Below are 20,647 nucleotides of genomic sequence, written 5' to 3'. Positions count from 1 at the left end.
TTCAGTGGTTTCTAAAACAGTATGTTGTCATCCATAATTCTTAATGCTACCCTAGATTGTGAAAAAAAATACCCTTTTTAAAAATCTACTTGCCCCCTACCCATCACACACACAAAAGTAGAATATAACTTGTATGATTTTGGTTTTATTTAATAGTGAACACAATCAATCAATTAGTGAATAGCAGAGGTGGATCTAGCCTTGTATCTTGACTGGTTCACTAAATTTTTCACAAGATTCTCTGTGACCCCCCACCTCACCTCAGCAAATGTATAACATACTTTAAGGAAATGTTTATTGCAATGCAGTTTGGAACAGATTTGCTAGTAAATTTAAGTACAAAAAGTACAGCTATAATCTTAATATAGAAGAAAGTTCGTCTGTCTGTCTGTTCCTTTATGCATTTGGACCCAGCAGGCGCCAATGCAACCAAACTTTGCATGGCTTCCTCTTTCATCCATGGGAAGGTCGAGGGCTGTGTTTGAATCCAAAATTTTGACCCCTGGGGTACTTTGTTTAGTAACCCCATTGCTGGATCACTACAGTAGCCATGTATCTTAAAGTAAAGAAATCCACAAAATCAAAAAATAAGTAAAAAGAACAAAAAATTTAAAACATTTAAAAGTGGCAAAAACCAAAAATGAATAAAGTTAAACAAAAAAAGGGAAAGGGGTCCGAGCGCATTGTGTGACACCCAAGATCAGTAACTTATAGAAAACCATAAGGCTACCATTCCCCAATTTGTCATGCTTGAAATATTGAATTTCCCCAGGCAATGCCGGGTACTTCAGCTAGTAAGCAGTATTTGGGAATCATTCAAATATAAAAATAGCTTCTGTCTATTTTTTCCCCACTTTCTCTATAAGGTGAATCCAACTCCTTATGTACAGGTGTTTTAGTTTGTTGCATCACAGATACTAAATCATTGCCATCTGTTACTGCTGTTTTGTGGAATTCAGATTTCTTTTGGAAGTTTTCAGTTTAAATGCTGAATCCCTGATTTTTAAAGTGTGTGTATATATATGTATGTATATATATGTATGTATATTTAATAATATCACAAATCAATGGATTGGGCATGTACAACTAATGTCGCTGGCCATTTGCACAAATAAATTGATATTTATACTCTCTTTCTCTCCCATTTATTATTCTTTATAGACTGCACAGCTATTGCAGGCAGTTGTTTGTCAACCTGTCTACCTCTTTACTGCTATAACAAAGATCCAGGATAGCTCAAAAGACTGCTTTGCCAGGATTTGGTATACCGAGAATAAAGTAGCCAGGAAAAGGAGAGCTTTCATTTGGATTTACCACCCGGGAACTGTGGTTCACTTGGAAAGCTTTCACTCATGTAATGAGCTGCTGCACAATGTTCTGGAATGTGTTTGGCTGTATTCCGAAGAGACATGTACAAATAATGTGTTTTGTATGTTCAAGACATTTAGGAACAATAATTGGCATCCCTTCTTGATTCCAGTGGCTCATCAGTAGACTTAACGATTTTCTCAATAATTATCCATACATTGGAGAATATGGTCCTTTAACTATATACTGTCTCAAGCTGTTTTGTAATACATTCAGCTGGCATTGGAATTTTGCCATTTTATAAAGGAAGACAGGATCAAATATATATATATATATATATATATATATATATATATATATATATATATATATATATATATATATATATATAGCTTTATATATTTACTGTAATTATAGACTTGGCAATGTAATTCTGTAACCACTTTAAAAGGTGTTAACATGTATTGCATTTTCTTTTGATTGTAGTTTTAATTTAAAAACTATCAATTTATTTGCAAATAAACTAGTTTGGCACTGTATTACATACAATATCCACCACTTATACCGTACAGGGTTAATTCGGGCAGCTGTTTGTATCAGACAGATAGTGTTTGCCTTGTGCAATTCCCATTGATTTCAATAACAAAGGTATCGTTTATACCGTGTTAAACACGGCGTATATTTTGGGCAAACTCATCTGTTTGGATCTCGTTATATGTCATTCACATAGATTTAAATAACAAACACACTGCTTATTACTGTAGTAATCGCCCTTACTAATCCAGTAATTACTGTATTCGCCTAGTTGCCTTGCCATTCACATAATTTTCAATACAAAAGGCAGCACTTTATTGTAGTAAAGGCTTGACAGATCGATCAATCAGCTGTTTGCACGTCGTTACTGAACGATTACCCCTGTACTGTACCTTGGCTATTTAATCACTGAACGCAGTGTTGGGTTTACAGTTTGAAAAAACAGCAGTGACTGCAACAGCAAACATGGCTGAAAAGAGAAAAGCGATGAGCATCAGCACGGAAATTCAGTGTGAATGAAATGTATCTGCTAGATAGTGTGCACTTGCTAAAGCATGCTTGGAACTCTGTCAGTCAGCAAACAATGCACAGAAAAGCGGGGGATTTAGTAGTTGTGGAGGAGAGTGCTGATGAAAATACAACCGAAACTGAAACTCTGACAACCTCAAGAATTCTGAGCTGTGTCACCTTGGCGACTGGACACAGATGACGTAATCGTGCATACTGCGCATTTGTAACACTGCTAGCAAGGTTTGCCGTCCACACTTGCAAAAAAAATTGTCCAGATGCATGTCATAAATAATTAGATTTATTGTCATTATCGTTACAAGCCTAGTTTTAATACATATTTTTTATTAGTGTAATGAGTGTCTTAATAAAGATTTTGAACCGCATACCCGCTTGTTTGTTTTGATTACTGCACTGGTGATTGTGGGACATTTTGAATGGCAGGTTATTGTGTGGGAGTTTATACCGTCCATCGCTTACTGCGGGTGAATCACATTAACACAAACATGTCTGTTCTAAGTGGTGGCAACTGTAACACAAACCAAGCTCAATCACTCCATAAAAGACAAATTGAGCACTTTGAAAGACTTAAAACAAAAAGATGCAGTGGCTGCATTATTTTGGTGTCCTTTGAAACTCAGATAGTGCGATGCATACTTCACCATAGCTTGTTAGTGCTAGTATTGTATAATGGTGTTCCATCTTGCTGGAGGTGTGAGTTTTGTGGGTGAAGCCCTGCTACAGTACACTTACTGCTTTGGGATTTCACTGCTGCTGATATGCTGCTCTGCTTTGAAAATATAGGACCAGAGGCCAATCGGAAATAATTCCAGAAAAAAAAAAAAAAACCTCTCAATTAGGAATTTTGGGTCTTATTCTGCCTGCATCCCACATTAGAATTCACTGTATTAGAGTTATTGGTTGCAGTTGAGTTTTTGGTGTTCTGGCCTGCTTTAACCATTTAACCATTTATTTTAAACCTTTAATATCTTGGCAGTGGTAAGGAGTAGAGTGATGTCCTTTGAATCATAAACACTTTGAAACATAGTCTCTTGAAATCTTTAAACAGTAGCAGTCTGCTGACTTCATTTCCTGCGGTGGCTGGAATTCGATTGGATTTGTAGTTTTTAAGTAATTTTTATTTTTAATGTTTTTTGTCACTTGTATATTCAAGTGTTTGAGAGGTAGTGGTTTTCCTTCAGGTCCGCTCAGAAAGAGATACGTCCATAACACAAGTCGCAGTGTAAGAATGCTGCACACTCGCCAGGCGATATCTGATCCCCTGTGGCTGGCTTCATGGAACTGATTTTTTAGAAAGGGGAAAGAAACACTAGTTACTGTACACATTCATATAAAGTAAGAAACAACTTATGACTACTTCCTGTACAATCACCTACTGAAAAAAAAGATTTGCTGATGAAGATCTGGATGAAAGAGCTTTTAAAATCTAGCCCTTTCTGTTCTGCCAGTGCCTCATCCATACCCTTGATTGACCACCCATCTCCATTAAAGGAGATTTTTACCATGAACAGAGTCGTGGGGTATCGTGGTCTTCTAATACAGGTAGTATTAAGTAGTTTGACCCTCCTTGCTAGACTTTAAAGGTTCTGTAATCTATATTGATAGATGAAGTTCAGTAAGCTAATTATTTCTACACCGTTAACTAATTCTATCTACCACATTGCTGTTGATGTGTTCTGGCATCCCTAATTGATTCTATTAATGAGGGTGTAAAGAAACTTGGTGAGTTGTAGATGTCAATCCAATGCCCTGGAGTTACAGTATTTTGGCTCTTGCTGTAGATAGGTCAAGACAAGAGTAGAGGAAGCTAGCCCATAATGTAGAGAGGTTGAAATTTGAAGTGTTAGCAAGGGCTTCCACCCCACAATACAGTATCTTGAATGCCAGTTTCAGATTTCTGTATGGTTTAGATGTGTGACTGTAAATCAGATTTTCAGTTTTCGCACTTCCCAGCCACCAAAATCCTCTTTCATGTCTAGATTGTGGTATTTACCTGGTTATGCTTTAGACCAATGAGATCAAGACTTTAGCAAAGGGTCTAGGTGTTTGCTTTGCTTTTTATGAGGGGGGTGGGGGGAGACACGTAATGAGTAATTAAAATTAGGAGATGCAGGTATCACACTGTAGATAACAAGATTCTAGTGTTGTTGTGTCATTGCCAGTAACTGTTAGTGCATTCGTGTTAGCAACAGCTTATTTTGGCATATATCGAGGCGGTTCAATCATTGAGGTAACATTAACTGTTTGAGCACTGATGACCTCCTTAAGAGAAAAATAACTCCACTCAACATAACCAATTACTCTTGGGTGTGCTGCTTCATATTTTTGGGTCAATTTAGCTACACTAGTGAAAACATCCATGTTAAATTTTCACAGCTACATCCTTTTAGATTTAAAAAAAATTTTTTTAAGGATGCTGTTATCGATTTTGTAGTGGTTTTTCTTCACAGCTGCAGATCAGAGTGACATGTGACCTTCTCACCATCCTTATTTTTATGTATTAATTTACACTTAAAGTGACACTTCCGGCATATAATGTAGTATTCTGAATACACTTGGTCTGTAGAGAACAAACTTCAAACATGTTCTTATTTCCTAAACAATGTAGAGAGCTTTAAATCTTAGCATCCATGATATTCACAGAATAAAATGGTCCTCTACAATCTCTTAATGAGTGCTCTTTCAAAGTGATAAAAAACAAGATAAATTAAAAGGGACATAAAAAAAAAAAAAAATGAGGAAATGTGATTAACTATTTACCCTCCTGTTGTACACCTGCATTCAGCATTGCCAAATAAAAAAAAATTAATAAGGTTTAAGTCACATACTGTTCATTATAATGACATGAAATTGATTACAATAACAAACTGTACATTCTAGAGAATGTGAAATGATGGGCTATAAGCCAGAAAGTGAACATTATTTTAAGTGGCTGACAATAAAACACATGTGTTTCTTTGTGCATGAAATATGTACGTAATTATTGTGGTACTCTTATTGATGCAAACATTATAATCACATTTTAGCAGTTTATTCTCATTTTCTTAAGAATTACTAATTGCAATTGATAAAGTGGCCTTGAGAGTTATTATTAGTATTTTACTATTTTAAAAATAGCAAGTGACAGAATCATTACAACTCTGATGCCTGCATAAATATTTATATTGGGGGAATGCATCAAGAAGTTAGTGTTTGGGTATTTGTCATCAGTTTCATGAGGTGATTGTTCTTTAAAATATTCATTATTATCAGATATTTTTCGACATGATGTTTGTATTCGCTACAAATGACAATAGTTCTTTGCACTTATTTACCATCTGACCAGACTGTGCACAACAGTTTAAAAGTTTAAAAAAAGATGGCAAACGAAAAAGAGCTCTGTTTGATTTATATATATATATATAAGTGCGGCATGCTGCTTTAGAGCGAGTCAGAATCTCACTGGACAGAAAAAAGGCAAGCATGTCATTCTGAAATGCCTCGCTTAACAGTACCCAACTTCCTGAAAATGTTGTGCAGTGATTTCTGTATATATTATATATTTTTTGTTGTGACTTTCTGTTATGTGGAATGTAATAAACGAGAACCAAAATGGTGAGTTTTTTTGCCCTTCACTTTACAGTGTCATTTCCATGTTTTTTGTTTTGTTTTATTTGAGTTAAATTTAAAGTTAAAGTTCAGTTTTCGTTTGCTTGTTCAGCTACACTATGGCACAAGTAAACCTAATGTTATTACGTGTTGATGGCCACTATTTACTGTGAAGAAACGGCAATGGCAAGGAATGAACAAAAAGAAAAAGAAATAAAATGTGTTGTCAGTGTTGTGTACTATTTATTTCGGGGATAAACAAAACAACATTTAACTTGAAATGCTATTTGGCATCCTTTGTTTTGTAGTTAATTCACTGGGGTGAAGTGTTTGTCTGTGTAGTCCATTTTGTTTGTCTATTTATTTTGGCGAAAGTGCTGTGTCCTGTATTTTGTTTGTCTTTACAACCTTTTATTTTCTGTCTGTTCATTATTAAATGCTCAGCGAAACCAATTGCTCAGCTCCACCCAACTCCACATCTGTCTTTGTTTATTTCCTGGTTCCTGTTTCTGGTCTGACATCACCCACTACAGCCATCTTTGTGACAAAGTCCTACACAATGTATTCGTTATTCCTGGGATATTTCTCTATTTTAACATGTTACATATTGTAAGGTCTTGCTGTTAATAAAGGAACGCATACAGCCGTGGCCACACTCTCTGCCGCTATGCTATCTCTGCCTGCGTTCAGAGCAGTATAATGGCTTACTTAATTCTTACTTTTTGAAAACCAAACACATATTTAAATTTATGAGCGAATGTCCAGACATGAAAATCCTATGTTCCTCCCAGCACTAATTTATTTACAGTAAATGTATTTATTGAAAGTTGAATTGGAATTGCAGTATTGTTTCTTGTACCTCAAATATACAGTACAAAAAGGGTTTTGTTTATTATATTCTTTACACAAAAGTACCTGTTGGCTCTATAAGCTTTTAGGCTCCAAATTATTTTAACGATAATTGCTAGTGATGTAATCTTTACATGTATGCCTAAGTTCATCAGTTCAACAAACTCTTATTGACACATTAAGGATTACGTTTTCGAATTTAATCTGAAGTAATATGAAACTGTTCAATAGCCTCTACAGTGTATCCAGTAACTTTAGACCCAGAGACAACCAGACCTTGTAACACAGTGGAGATTTCCACACACTCTTCCTGTAAACTGTGTGCTCATTCACAGGAGGGATAACTAAGAGTTTACAGTACTACAGCAACTTGACTGAACAAAGTTGCAGTTTTGAACATCTTATTTTTTTTTATTTTAACAGAGGTGAAAGGGACTCCATTCCTGCCACCATGGATGAACAACCCCAAGGCCAGCAGGCTGCAATTCCACAGTTCCAGCCACAGGTACAGTAACTTGATCAACGTCATCTATTTATAGAAGACTGTATGGAAACAATTTTCAAAAAGTGGCAGGAATTGAATATAAAGGATGCGGGTTGCACATGATTATGTGAAATGTACCAGTCTTCAAGCAATATGGACTAGTGTTCTGCTATTCGCTAATGTGGTTGATATAGGTATATATAACATTATTATATATATATATATATATATATATATATATATATATATATATATATATATATATATATATATATATATATAAATTACACATGTATGCATTGCTGAAAACACCATTTTCTTTATTTCTTACATATAATAAAAGAACGCTGGCGTTTTAGCCAGCTTCAAATACTCCAAATTACAAGGAATGTCTCGATTCTTATATATAACAAAATAACACAGAAATACTTTCCTTGAAGCCGGACAGATGTTTTACACACAGGGGTATCTTAGACGTGCCCTAAAAATGTGAGCAAGGAATGAAAAAAATTCACTGTTGTGGAAGCTGATTTACACGGTTACTTCAAAAAATGGCTTGAGGAGGTTCTTGCTTGGATCAATAAACCATCAAATGAGCAAGATGGGCCAAATAGACCTCCTTTTGTTTGTTTTCAAAATGGCTGCTCTAGTGCACTGGGGTTTGAGAGCTGTCCTCTAAGTCACTGTGGGAAGAGCAATTAAAAAAAGAAACACATGCTTTGGCTTTTCTGTATCATTATTGGTGTGTTACCTGTTTGACAATGGGGGCAATAATCCTTACACTGTCAGTGCACTAGAGCAGCCCTTTTGAAAAGAGCTTTGAAACAGACTTTAAAGTTATAAGTGTAAAAAGCTGTCAGGATGGTAACAATGAAAAGCAAAATTACAGGTACACTATTTAAACAGTTGTAACAGCACCTGGGGACGTGTAACCCTCTATTTTTCTGAATCATGCTACTTATTCTATTTCACGGTATTGTTACTCTCATACATTTATGAATCTGTTTCACCGACTGCAGTTTAAATTGAAAAATACACATCCGATTAAAAAACAAAAACAAAACTGACCTGTATTCTTGACTGTAACCTAAAATGTGTATTTTAGCCTCAAGGGAAAAATGATTATCTGATGCTGACAGTCTTTCTGCTTGTTATTAGCTGTTTTACTTTAATTGTGCAAATATCCATGTTATCTCCCATTGTGCTGTTGTATGTAATCTTGGATCAATGTAGAATTGTGTATTGATTGAGACTATTGTAGTTTGACCTCCTAGCTGTGTTTTAGATGGTTAAATATCATTCAGTCTAATGTATGAATCCTGTCGAAGCAGCATTATAATAGAAGACAGAAAAATCTGGTTATAGATTTTTCTGAAGGGCAGAATAAACTTGGCTTCACAAATAAATAAAAAACTAAAAAGAAACTTAATCCATGTTCTTAAAGGTTAAAACAATTTCAATAAAACTGTTGTCAGTGGCTAGGTTTACACAACTTTTAGCACTCGGAGTGGAACATTCTTTTTGTTGTTTGATATCCTACAATACTAATACTTTTCGAAATTTTGGAAATGGGTGTTCCAAGCATTAAACGGTCAGAGGCGCTAGGCCAGTACTAGTTTAGTACAATTAACCTCATTCCATGGGTGAAAATGCCTCAAATTCAAGGGACAAATTGAAAAATTAAGTGTACTGTAATCCTGTTGCAAGCCTTCTGTTAAGAAACTCTTATCGCACAGTTTCAGAACAAACATCCCGGGTATTTTTTTTTTTTTTTAAACGGACAAGGGAAAGGACACAGTTGTTGTCACAACTTTAGCACAGCACATTAACAAAACTCTTTTGTGCTATGAGGGAAACTTAATGGAAACATTAACAAATAATCTTACAAAGTCATTGTGAACTGCTTTTTTAGGTTTGAATGGTAGTTTTTTTCTTTTAAGTAGATTGACGTAGATTTCTTGCAAATTTTGACAACTTACATAGTAGCAGATCTGCTAGACTAGATGTGTAACCTACCGAAGCAGGAGTGTCCTGGTTTGTCGCAGAGTGACGTAAGGTGGGGGGAAGCTTAAAACCCTGTAGCTGGTGCCACAAAACCATAATTCTGTCAATAGCAGCCTTGTACATTTTTTGGGTCGTGGGATTCAAAACATTTTATGAGATTCTGGTCTTGTTACAGAATGTGAAAAATGATTTTATCAATGAAGTTTTTTTTGTTTGACTCTTCATACAAATATATTTTTGGATACCACAGTGTTCTCAGATATTTATTTATGTCCTGCAGTGAAAGAAAAAAAACAAACAAACAAACAAAAAAAAAAAGCTTTTGTGTTTTCCACCAAATGCAATTTGTACAAATTGTGTTTTCAGAGAGTGACCCAGTGTTTGTCAGGGATGTGCAGCTATGCTGCTCCTCATGTCAGCTCTCCATTCTAAATTGTATGACGGGACAGAGCAGCGGATGAGGCAAGCTGTCACTCAGCCACGCTGCCCTTTGAAGGGGGAGGCCATGGGGCGAAAAGGTGCTGCAAATGGGCTGTGAAGTTTACATACACTGCCCACTGTTAAACAGATTACCTCTAATGAAGTGTCTAATGCTCAGACCACATCAACCTAATCCTCGCTGGCAGTTTGTCCTACGGCTGCCAAAAAACCACCACCCTCTGGCCCTCTCTCGCCACTGAGGCCGCCAAGCTCAGGGAGGTGCCCAGCGTTAATAAAGCAAGACCGTGTGCGATCTGACATGCAAATGTAGGTCATTGCATATGTAAATGTGTGATTACAAACCTGCATGCCAGAACACATTACTGAGACTTTGCTGTCAGCGTGCGGTTGTCACACTGCTTTAGAGGCTCATGCTAACATTTGAAAGTAATTCCTGCTCTTAATCTCAAACTGTATACAGTACAGAGCTGCTCTTCATATATCCCCCTCCTCCTTTATTTCTACTAATTGGGTAACAATTCTTAGGTTCATCTTTTTATCTGCTACCACCCTTTAAGCTACAGAATGTTTAAATTGGCTGTTCATGTTTTTTTTAATGTATTATTATTTGAAGTGTAAATTATATTTATTGGGTACTGCCTATTCTAACACTTTGTGAATATACAATGCACTACAAGATATAATTTGCATAGAATCTGCCTCGTGCAGATTTCTCTTTTCTCCATATTCAACCAATATTGAAGAAAACAATAAACACATAGTTAATTAAATAAATAAATTGCTTCAACTAATTTGTTGGTCCTTCTGTCTATGGCAACTTATTTCCTGAATGAGGCAAATTAGTTGCCCTTAGCGCTACTAACATAGGCTTTTGTACCTGGAACTATGAGCTGTAAGAACCATTGAAAATATATACAGTATATCATGGTAGAGCCTGTGGTTTATACCCCCAGGACTATTTGTAAATGGAATTTGACCATGAATGTAGCAGCATTGACTTGATCTGATCCTTGTGTTTCTAAAAGTTTTTCCCACAAAGTATTGTGGCTCTAAGGGGGTCCCATGGCCATCTTTACACTGTCACTAGTGACATGTGGCATTCTGATATATGTCACCTTTTGTTGCCGCAGTTTTAAATAATACAAGGTTACAAAGAAACCTCTAAAGGTCTGTGTTTTAAATTGTAACCAAAGGGCTTATCTTTAATATTGCCTTGCTTGTAATTCTAGATCTCAAGTGCCAGAGTGCTGTGTGATTATTTTTTAAGGGACTTTGGGGGATTCTATGCTAAGTGGTCCGACAAAAGTCACTTCGACGATAGTGGATGTCATGCTGTTTTGATATGTTGCTGACAACAGTGAGAATGAAAATAATACTTATTTTATTGTTTCTATGTACTCTGCCTTTTAAGTGAATTTTTGAAAATGGCTTTTTGTTGTCACATAAAAAAAGTTTGTATTGTTTAGTTTTGGTTCTTCCACAGCTACTGTAGATAGATGTATTTAGTGTGAAATCCAAGTATGGCTTATTGTGATAAATCCTGTTTTTACTTAATTTGCAGAAGCCACCGCGGCCAGATATGGGTCACAATGCACTTGCAAATTTTCAGATTGAGAAGAAGATTGGACGAGGACAGTTTAGTGAAGTGTACAGAGCGACATGTTTGCTAGATCGCATGCCGGTAGCCCTGAAAAAAGTGCAGGTAAGAGAAAAATAAGTACTTTTCTGTAATGCACTAGATGGTGTAATATCTAAATATCTGTGTCTTTTGTAAGGGTGGTGTGCTCTGTGTAAAGTATAAATAGCAAGTCCCAAGTGTTATTCCTTACTCTAGTCATCAATAATGAATGATCTTATCTTTTCAGCCTCCTGCTGTCCAGATCATTGATCTTGGCCTTTAAAATAAGGGATGTAACACATAAAATAGAGAAGAAAAAATATATACTGCAAAGGTCTTTCCAGTCTTTATACAATCTGGTAGAGTTATGAATTAATACAGTAATTATACTATAGTTTACAGTGAGTGGGTAAACTTATGTACTGTAAAAACTATGTATACATTTAAAATAAATTGTCTAGCCTAATAAAACATCTAAACTGATTAAAAGAAGCTGATGAAGCACTGGTATCCCTGTCCTGAATTGTAGTGGTACATGTGTTGTCTTAAAGCCAATTTAGAAGTGACTTTTACTGCATTTATCTATCTATATTTATTTATCTGCATTTATGTCTTCACACAAATTATACAGTTTCCCGTGGATACATAATTAAAAAATAAAAAATAAAATCGGAAACAAAAAGATTAAAACAGTCTTGGCTCCTGCAGCTTTTCGTCAGCCAGACACTGTTTGTAACATAATCCTTTTATTCACTGCACTCTGGTGCTGATGCTGTCATTGTTGTTCGGGATCATTACTGGTAATGATGAGCCTGGCAAGAAGGAACTGTTTCCAGGTATACACCACTAATGGCTGGCAGATAACAAGCATTTAGCTACAGTGGGAGTTTTCACACTGCATACCTTATTTTCAACCAAGTCCATGCCTTGACTTCAGAAACCACATATAAATCCCCCTCCCCCTTTAAATTGTTATATATTTACATTCAGCATCTATAAATGTGTAACGAAATAGCCATATGGCAAGGCACCAAGACCTTGACTTGCATATCAAGGTGTTTTATTGCAAATTAAATGACTGTGGTGCATTGCTGGCACATTGCCTCTCAGTACACTATCACAGTGGCTGGATATGCCTTTTCTTCTATTTCTGTGGTTTTACAGGTTTAGAAAAGTAGTTATAAATGCCAAAGATGGATTCCCTTCTCTATCATATGATACTGGCCACTCACATTTCACTTGTTTTCTAGACAGGAACAGGTTCCTTCAGTCAGTTTCGTCTAGAAAACACATTATATACTAAGAATCCAATTATTTTGACTTGTGGTGAATTACCTCTAATGCATTCATAGATTTGTTTTCACTGAGATTGAGATCCATGTATTGCTTCTCTTTTTCAGAATTTCTGACTAGGTGACTTGCATGGCATGTCCTGAAAAGTTTACTGCAGTGCAATACTAAAATAAAAAAAAAAAAAAAACAAAAAAAAAAAACAACATACGCACACACACACAAAAAACCTTGCAAGATTTTTTAAACGGTTCAGATTCATTTATGCAATGTAAAAACAGTAGATGCGTGATCTTACCTGTAAATTTGCAGTTTATCCAGGTGTGTACCACAACTGCAGTTTCTTTGTATGGTAATGCTTTGTGTGCAGTCCTGTATTCTGAAATGCCATAACAGCATTTTCTTTTGATCTTTTGATAGATATTCGACTTGATGGATGCCAAAGCTCGTGCAGATTGCATCAAAGAAATAGATCTCCTAAAGGTAAAACACTCGAGGAGTTAAAAATAGCATCTTGTGTTGTATTATGTTTTCTAAAGGTGCCTTAGCTGAGACCTGATATTAAAGAAAAACAATTGATCTGTATTGGACGTACAGTTTCCTGTGAGGCGAGTGCAGATCACTACAGTAGCTTCCATATATCATTTCCTTGAGGCCCAGATAGTTTTTTTTTTTTTTTTTTTTAAAAGAGTCTGTCTGACTAATATTTTACAGGTTGGCACGGTTTATTGAAATGGGATTTTTTTTTTTATTTGCTTTAAAAGCGAGGAAAACAAAAAAAGATCAGTGAATTAGGATTTACAAAAAGAAATTTACAAAAAAAATCAACCAAATTAGTAGGATCTGGCGAAATCCATTGAGCTTTTTTTATTTTTTTTTACTAATTGTGAAAGCAAGCGCTCATGTTTTAAAAGCACCACATGGTTTCATTGAGTTGGTACGGGCCATTGTTTATGGATGACTGGCTTTGTGTGACAGTGCTCATGTAAGGTGAGGATTGATGACACAGGAGACCTCCACCCACGAGTCAGTCACAGCATGGGTGAGTGCAGACTCACACTCCCAAGCAGCGCTTTGCCAGTCGGCTAACCTAAAATTACTTAGCCTTCAGTGGGGCGAGAAGTTAATTTAATAATCATTTTTATATGTTCTTGTTTGTTTGTTTTTGTTTTTTTCCGAGCAGTTAGTTACAGTTAACTGTATATATACCAGTCGGCATCATACAATTAACAGACTGAAAAAGTAGTGGATGCTGCATCGGCAAGCATAATAATAATCGCGGTAAAACTGGAATAGTAAAAAAGTGAAATTTAGTTTGTGGCCCTTGGTCGTCTTTATTTAGGACAGTGTCCGTGGTTTCTCATCTTTCTATGCATTGTAGTGTTTTTAAATATATATATTTTTTAATATTTTGAAATATTTATATTTTGAAACTACATCAAATTATACATGTGACATTGCCAAAATACAACGCAAAATCTATCTGAACATTTAGTACATTTTATAGTAAAAAAAAAAAAAGGTTTGTACATTCATATCCTATCAATTCTGAACATTTGTTTAACAGTATGTCATGCATGTTCCAAAATCCACTACTTTAGTCCCAAGCTAATGGTATCTGACAAAGATTTTTTCTGTGATTGGTTGAGTTTGCTTTATTCAGTTCTGTTAATAGATATTTGCAGGCCGTTTCAGCTGGGCAGGCAGCCCGGCTAAGTGACTGTCGCCGCCCAGCTGAACAGCCCTGATCCTCCTAGATGCTACTGTAAAGATAAAGATAAAGATAAGGATTAACTGCGCTGCCAGCAGACTAGATCACTTGCACGCACTGGTTGAGCAAAAAAAAACAAAAAAAAAAACTTGGAAGCACACAACAGCTGTGTTGCCTTGTTACATCTGTTTTTTGTTTTGTTTTGTTTTTTTATTCAGGTTGCATGTTATAGGAGTTTCACAGTATACTTGGGTTATGGTATTCTATATAGTATACTATGGTGTTACTTATAGAAAAGTACTGTATACAAGAAGATTATGTTATGCATTAAGTTCACATTATACAAGGGATGTAAACCAAGGCTGCTCAATCTTGTGCATTATACTATGGCAAGCCAAATTATCATTTAGAGATCTCAAATTCATTTATATTTCTAAATATTTGAAGATCTCTCTAAGTCATTTAAAGATATCTAAAATACATTTAGAGATATCTCAAAATGATTTACAGATATCTTTAAATGGAGCTTTAAATGAAATGAACATGCATTTTAGATAAATTTAAATTGTTTTAAGATCTCTCTAAATGTTTTTGAGATATCTTTAAATACTTTTCAGATATCTGTAAATCATTTAGAGATATCTTCAAATAAAGTCCCGTTCATTTAGAGATATCTCTAAATCATTTGAAGATATCTTCAAATGAACAGGAAGCCGTTTCAAGATATTTCAAAATGACTTCCTGTGAAAATGCTCTGTTTTCAATGGACTTCCTGTCCTTTAAAGATATCTTAAAATGAACAGGTAGTGATTTAGAGATATCTAAATGAATAGGAAGCTATTTGAAGATATCTTCAAATGATTTGCAGATATCTTTAAACGAACAGGATGTTATTTGAAGATATCTTCAAATGATTTGCAGATATCTTTAAACGAACAGGATGTTATTTGAAGATATCTTCAAATGATTTAGATATATCTTTAAATGAACAGGAAGTTATTTTGATTTAGATATTTCTTTAAATGAACACATGATTTAGATATATCTTTAAATTAACAGGAAGTTAATATGTCATTTTAAGATATCTCTAAATGACAGTTTGGTGTGCCATGCTAGCACACTCCATATGGTTTCCATAGTATTTAAAGAAACTAAATCAATTTTAGAGATCTCAAATTGATTTACAGATATAATTTTAGATATCATCTTAAAAACTGCACATTTTAAGATATTTGGAATTCAATTTGAGATATTTTGAAATGTTTTACATATATCTCTAACTATTTCATGATATCTTAAAACCCCCCCACCTTCATAACTCCACCCTCGCATACCGCCAACTGTTCTCTCCAATTAAAACAAGAAGTTAAGCAGTTAACCTTTGGCTCACTTTCCTAGTTTGTTGTTAACTTAACGTTCATACCAGTGTCATCAACACTCCTGCTCCTAAAGCAAAACAGAAAGTACAAAATGGTGAGTCGACCCCACATTTAACACCAGAGCAAAAGAAACAAGTCTGCATGTATGCATCTGAAAATGAGAAAGCAAGTCAGCAAGACATTGCAAATGTTTTCTCACCTAAGTGAGGCATATACTGTTAATCAAAGGACAATTGGAGATTTAGTGTTTTATTAAAATGGCCTTGAGATGCTGTAATTTTATAACAAAAAATAAAAACAAAAAATGTTTGAATTCATTGCAAATATAGGTTGTGTGTGTGTTTTTTTTTTTTTTTTTGGACCCTCACTATAACGCCACCCTCGCTTATTGCCTGTTTTTGCCCATGGCCCTTACCAGGCGGTATAAAGAGGGTTGGCTGTAGTTACTTTACTGTAATTAAGGAATACAGGCTGTTTTATTTGTTTTCATTTTAGCACTTGCCTTAAGAAGCCCCAGTAGCTCAAACAAGTCATGTTAAATATTTAAACCATTAATGGCACTTCCTTTTGTCATTTCAGCAACTAAACCACCCAAATGTAATTAAATATTATGCATCATTCATTGAAGAGAATGAGCTAAATATAGTCCTGGAGCTTGCAGATGCTGGCGACCTTTCACGAATGATAAAGGTAGGAAGGTCATTTCTGACTAATGCTTTGTTTCCATTTACTACTAGCATGGAAGTGATCTCAAATTGTCTCCAGTATGTTTCAATTATTGTTTTTTTTGTTTTTTTTAAATGTATAAACCTGGTTTACAATAGCTTAGTTCATCATGCACAGCAGCTAGGAGTTGGTGTTTGACCGTCAGTATATAACCAAATGTATAATAAAAAAAAAAAAGTTCATTTATTTATGTACAGTACACCCACACTGTAACTCCCTTCGTTATAATGAACCTTCGGCTATAACGAACCTGGCCCATGGACCCCAAATAAAAATAAATAAATAAAGATAATATAAACACACACTGTCAACATCCTCGGTCTGTACGCATGGGATGCCGCCACCACAGTGAAGCCAGCTCTTTTTTAATTTTTTTTTTTTTTTTTAATGAAAAGCACACACTGTGTAACTATGCATCCAAAGCGAAAATAATTTGCAACAAACAGAAACTATACTGATCATTTGAAAAAAGTAGTAACGCTGACATCTCTGTCTTGAATACAGGTTGTCAGAAAGCACCATGCGGCAAAGCAAAATTGAGTGAAAAAAATGAAAAGAAAAATAAATAAAAACGTGAGGATCTGATGAACTTTTCATGTCTGGTTGATTTGGAATGAAAGCTCAGTGGATTGCATATTGGATTAAGATCTGGTGCACTTTGAAACGATTTGTGTCAGATTGATTTTGCATAAATGCTTCAGTTTGTTTTTTTTTTTTCTTTTTGTACTGCATTTTAATTCCTTAATGAATAGGATAAAGCAAAGGCAGAATACTACATACTTAAAATGAAGAGGCACATGCAATTCTACTTTAATTGACAATCGCATCTCATGAATTTACTGTTTGTTGTTCACTTGATTGTCCTATATATATATATATATATATATATATATATATATATATATATATATATATATATATATATATATATATATATATATTATCGATTTTGTAGTGGTTTTTCTGCACAGCTGCTGATCAGAGTGACACGTGACCTTCTCACCATCCTTATTTTTATGTATTAATTTACACTTAAAGTGACACTTCCGGCATATACTGTAGTATTCTGAATACGCTTGGTCTGTAGAGAACAAACTTCAAACATGTTCTTATTTCCTAAACAATGTAGAGAGCTTTAAATCTTAGCATCCATGATATTCACAGAATAAAATGGTCCTCTACAATCTCTTTTAATGAGTGCTCTTTCAAAGTGATAAAAAAACAAGATAAATTAAAAGGGACATAAAAAAAATAAATAAGGAAATGTGATTAACTATTTACCCTCCTGTTGTACACCTGCATTCAGCATTGCCAAATAAAAAAAAAATAATAAGGTTTAAGTCACATACTGTTCATTATAATGACATGAAATTGATTACAGTAACGAAATGTACATTCTAGAGAATATGAAATGATGGGCTATAAGCCAGAAATTGAACATTATTTTAAGTGGCAAACAATAAAACACATGTGTTTCTTTGTACATGAAATATGTACGTAATTATTGTGGTACTCTGATTGATGCAAACATTATAGTCACATTTTAGCAGTGTATTCTGATTTTCTTAAGAATTACTAATTGCAATTGATAAAGTGGCCTTGAAAGTTATTAGTATTTTACTATTTTAAAAATAGCAAGTGACAGAATCATTACAATTCTGATGCTTGCATAAATATTTATATTGGGAGAATACATCAAGGAGTTAGTGTTTGGGTATTTGTCATCAGTTTCATGAGGTGATTGTTCTTTAAAATATTCATTATTATCAAATATTTTTGACATGAGGTTCGTATTCGCTACAAATGACAATAATCCTTTGCACTTACTTACCGTCTGACCAGAATTTGCACGACAGTTTAAAAAAAGATGCCAAATGAAAAAAGTTCTGTTTGATAATGGTTAATGTTAATGTATTAAAATGTTTAAAATAACAAAGCTATACATTACATATAAATATAATATATCAATATATATATATAGATATATTATATATATATATATATATATAATTATACATTAATCATATTATAAATGTAAAGCTTTGTTATTTTAAAATTTAATACATTAACTGTATTTAAATACAGTATTATTATTTATTATTATTATTATTATTATTATTATTATTATTATTATTATTATTATTATTATTATTGTTAAATAATAAAGTTTAAACTGCTTCTGCTTCGAAGCTGTGTGCCTGATCAGGTTCTGTCTTGGCAGGTAACAAGCTGGATACATTGGCTGTCAGATGCTGAAAAAATTTTGCTGCTGCGTCCCTGCAATTGGCATTTTTCAATAAAGCCTTTCGAAATCTTCTTCTTGGGAACCGGTGAAGCGATTGATCTGATACTTGGCATATATCATCAGCATCCAAACCTGCATCAAGTTTGCGAAGTGGCTGCCACAAATCTTATCAAAACGCGCCCCTAACAACAAACGGCTGCTGTTTGAAAACCGTTTGTCCAACAAACTCCAAACTTGGTAGTTATCGTCCCAGTAACAATGGAATACAAATATGTGAAAATTGTGATTTTTTTATAAAACAAGATGGCCGGCACTGATACGTTTAGGTTTGAAATTTAAACCTGCGTCAGTTGACAAACGATTTACTTGACTAACTCCAAACTTCACAAGCATCTTCCCTGATACTGTGTCAATACAACTGACTTTTAAAAATTGTGTTGACCAGAAACGAAAATGGCCTTTTGACGCATTTTTTTTTTAGAAACCTCTCAAACTTCTTCTTGGGAACTGGTGAAGCGATTGATCTGACACTTGGCATATATCATCAGCATACAAACCCGCATCAAGTTTGCAAAGTGGCAGCCACAAATCTTATCAAAACGCGCCCTTAACAGCAAACTGCTACTATTTGAACACCATTTGACCACCATTTGACCAACAAACTCCAAACATGGTAGTTATTGTCCCAGTAACAATAGAATATAATATTTCAAAATGGTTATGTTTTATAAAACAAGATGGCCGCCAGTTGTAGGTTTACGTCTGAAATTTAAAACTGCCTCAGTTGACAAACGGTTTACTTGACTAACTGAACTTCACAAGCATCATCCTTGACACTGTAGCAATAGGACTGACTTTTAAGAAACTCACGTTAAACAAGATGGTTGCCTGACACATTTTTGAAAAAAAAACTTTCAAACTCTTCTGTGGAACAGTTGAAGTTACTGATTTTAAACATTGAGAACTAAACATGCTTAGACAGGTACTGATACTGGGGCTTGGGAGACGTAAAACTGCCTGGTAGTTCTGGTTATTATTATTATTATTAATTACCTGAAAAAGATTCGGCTGGTACATGGCGGATACACGGTTCCGGATTTTGTGATGTCTTGATCTGAGTCAGCTATTACACTGTTGGTGGGAACCAATTATACTTAGCTGCCAAGGGGCTCCTTTATTTTTTTTTAAATAGTGCACATATTTAAAGGTACAGGTTATGTTTAAGCTTGATAACATCACATCTATATGAAGAGTGCACTGTAGCAAATGATTTCTGACCATTTCAGAATTCAAGTTAAATCAAATGGCCCTTCATTTGCATAGACTTACAGAATACTGCATGTACTGCGTTTGTTTTTAAATGCATCGACAGCCGATATGCACCCCATTGACATCAAACAACCCTCTGATATGCAAAGTGAGCTACAGGAAGAATAGGTTTACCGGCTTTGTTTGGATGCTGGCCAAGGTTCCTGTGCTAAATTTTATATTGAAGATTTACATTTAAATATGGGAAAAAATAAAAGTAGAAAGAAACACACAAAGAAATAACCCATCATGATTTTGTTTTTTATATTTGCCTGCACATAATAAATACTGTGCTTGAAACCTGCTTTATATCAATTGGTATACATTTGCATAAAACTAGTTGGTTCCTTCATTAAAGGATGTGAAAACTGGTAACCTCTTTACTGCAGATTATTAATAAATGTTGGTACCTGATATGCAGAGTGTGGTAATAGTTGAAGAAATATCGTTGTTACAAAATGACTTTTTTTAAATTTTATTTTTTTACTGTATGTTAATATTTAATGGGGGGGGGGGGGGGGGGGGGGGATTCTATTCCATTGTGCATGCCTTTATATTAATATTTAATGTAATGTATAGCTTTGTTATTTTAAACCAGGCTTAGATATTTTTCTCTTACTGTTATCGTACTCAA

General features: G+C 34.6%; 1 protein-coding gene across 2 annotated transcripts in view; it reads left to right on the top strand.

The window, feature by feature from the left end:
• The window catches only part of nek7 (NIMA-related kinase 7), a 58,634-nt gene that overhangs the window by 11,664 nt on the left and 26,323 nt on the right, over positions 1-20,647 (top strand). For both annotated transcript variants that reach the window (XM_041270406.1, XM_041270407.1), the window contains 4 exons: positions 7,231-7,312; positions 11,298-11,438; positions 13,065-13,127; positions 16,314-16,424. In XM_041270406.1, the coding sequence (XP_041126340.1) occupies positions 7,259-7,312; positions 11,298-11,438; positions 13,065-13,127; positions 16,314-16,424 (369 nt within the window). In that variant the 5' untranslated portion in view covers positions 7,231-7,258. The remainder of the gene's footprint in view (positions 1-7,230; positions 7,313-11,297; positions 11,439-13,064; positions 13,128-16,313; positions 16,425-20,647) is intronic.

The sequence above is a fragment of the Polyodon spathula genome, chromosome 14 (assembly GCF_017654505.1).
Source record: "Polyodon spathula isolate WHYD16114869_AA chromosome 14, ASM1765450v1, whole genome shotgun sequence".
Taxonomy (NCBI): Eukaryota; Metazoa; Chordata; class Actinopteri; order Acipenseriformes; family Polyodontidae; genus Polyodon; species Polyodon spathula.
The sequence above is the reverse complement of the archived record's forward strand: the minus strand, read 5'-3'. Positions and strand labels throughout refer to the sequence as shown.